Consider the following 2,208-nt stretch of genomic DNA (forward strand, 5'->3'; position numbering starts at 1 on the left):
CCATTGTGACTACTTTGTTTAGTGTGTCTTCTGCTTTTTTTTACTGAAATACAGAAGCATAGCAACATTCACTGAATAGAAGTAATCGCTATTCTCTGTAGCAGTGCAGCTGAAATGCATTGTTTCATCCTAGTGCATTCTTACCTTGTGCCTCAGTTTTGCATGACTATCTTATCATCTCTATTATCTCTCTGTGTTATTACAAAACATGTACAGTGTTCATTCCTTATATTTGTCAGTATCTCAATAATAAACAATTCAGCATTTACATTTATAAGAAAGGCCAAAAACAGCTGCTTTTAACTGATAATTACTCACCACTTTGATGAAGGCAACTACAGCCATTACTTTTCTCAATTTTCTGTTTCCTTAGAGGTCAATCATCAGGCCTAATGTCATTGTATGCACACTTGTCATTAAGAAGTACAGAACCTTCACTTTTTTAAACAGAAGATGGCAATTATAGAAAAGGCCTAGTTATCGTAATTAATGTTTTCACTAAGCAAGGTTTGTCTTTTATCATCATCCGCAGTTACTGCTCTGTATATGCCTGATTCAGAATGCTTCCTTGATAAATACGTTTGCTCTTAATTTGTATTGACAAATGCATGATTTACTTAATTTTGGTTGGGCTATTGCAAGTTTGCTGCATTCTGCAGCAGGCATATGCCGATTGCTTTTATCATCAGTTTCCCATTTGTATTATTTTTCCACTGCTTCCAAATGTTATTTCTTCTGGTATTTCCTCTCACAGAATTGTGTATTACATGTAGTGTTAAGTGGGAGAGATAATTGTTTTCAAAAATTTATGAAAGTATTCTGACACTGAAGATAAATGGCTGCCACTCAGTATCTTTTCTGCATATAAAGTAGTATATACTCCCTTTCTTCTTCCTCGCTTTATCAAACTACAAAATATTCCTGAATGTAATCATCTGAACATTTCTTATTTAAGATCATCAGACCATCAGTCTCTAATCTATATCTATACATAAAAGAGGTTAGACAAGTTAAACAACTGCAAGAAAGTAGGGCATTGTCCTTCCAAGGGTATCCAATTCATGTTAGCATCAAAGTCAAAGCTCAAAAGGCTATCTGAAATCAGACAAAGGCAGAAAAATGATTGGCTTTATAACAATCGCTTCAGTCACTTTTGCTTACAATGCATAGTGTAATCACGATATTTAGACATTTAACACAAAAAAAAATTGAAAAGAAATGTTGCCTATGAAAACTTTCATTTGTCCTATCCACTGTTCAATTGATTATGGCCGTGCTGAAAAAACTTCATTAGAATTAATGAACAGCCAGAATGCATAAAAGAAATTGTGAATGTGACTAGTGTACCTAAATCTTGCTCCCCCAGTCTGTACCTCAATTGTCTTTGATAACTTTATATTTGTAATTATACTCCATGTATTTTCTACGTGTCTGTTCATGGATTTCCGACGAGTTTATTGTTTCACTCGCTCTTCCCATCTGCTCTTTTGCCTTTTCCATCCTGAGGTGTGGCATGATAACTTCCATGTTTTGCAGAATTATGCCATATTAACTTATTCTCAGACTCATCACTTTTTCCTGCTTGCTTTTGTTAGTATGACAATTTTCCTCAATGTATTTTTGTACACTCAACAAGTTTCTCTCTTTTTTAATCAAAATATGACTGAGAACATCTACTAGAGACTGTAACCTTTCACTTTAATTCAGTATGCTTTATGAAAGAAAATGCACCATAATAACATAAAATGTGCAATTCTACAGGAACTTCTTGATTTACAGAATTTTTTTTGCAAGTTGTTCATGTTCTTTATCTTCAAGAGCTGTATATCTGTAGTTTGGCTTCACAAATAAATGTTAAAAATACACTGACTTAACTAAAAAAGTGTGAGAAGACCCAAAACAGTTCTTAGAAATGTGAATGTTTCACTGGTATAGACTTGCTTGGCCATAGGACAAACACAAGTTGTTCAGTTTTAGACATTTTTATTTGGAAAAAATAACGCAGTTCAAAATGTTTACATGCTCAGCCCTGCTGCTTGATGCATAAATAATTATCTACCAGTTCTGAGTAGACCCAGAAGCATTTGTATGAAGAGTAGTTATGCTGGTCAATACAACATGTTCTGACATTCTTGAAACATTATCAAAATTGCTAATTTGTGTAGTTAAAGACTTCCGACTTTCAGTGCTTGCTCTGCCCCTGCTCAG

General features: G+C 34.1%; 1 protein-coding gene across 1 annotated transcript in view; it reads right to left on the reverse strand.

Moving 5' to 3' along the window:
• Positions 1-1,966: 1,966 nt before the first annotated feature.
• Positions 1,967-2,208, reverse strand: part of HCRTR2 (hypocretin receptor 2) — a 1,190,712-nt gene continuing 1,190,470 nt past the window's right edge. The window contains exon 6 of the mRNA XM_044063867.1: positions 1,967-2,208. This exon is cut by the window's right edge and continues 74 nt beyond it. Within this exon, the coding sequence (XP_043919802.1) occupies positions 2,056-2,208 (153 nt within the window). The 3' untranslated portion in view covers positions 1,967-2,055.

The sequence above is a fragment of the Protopterus annectens genome, chromosome 2.part2 (genome assembly GCF_019279795.1).
Source record: "Protopterus annectens isolate FY-2018-M chromosome 2.part2, PAN1.0, whole genome shotgun sequence".
NCBI lineage: Eukaryota > Metazoa > Chordata > Ceratodontiformes > Protopteridae > Protopterus > Protopterus annectens.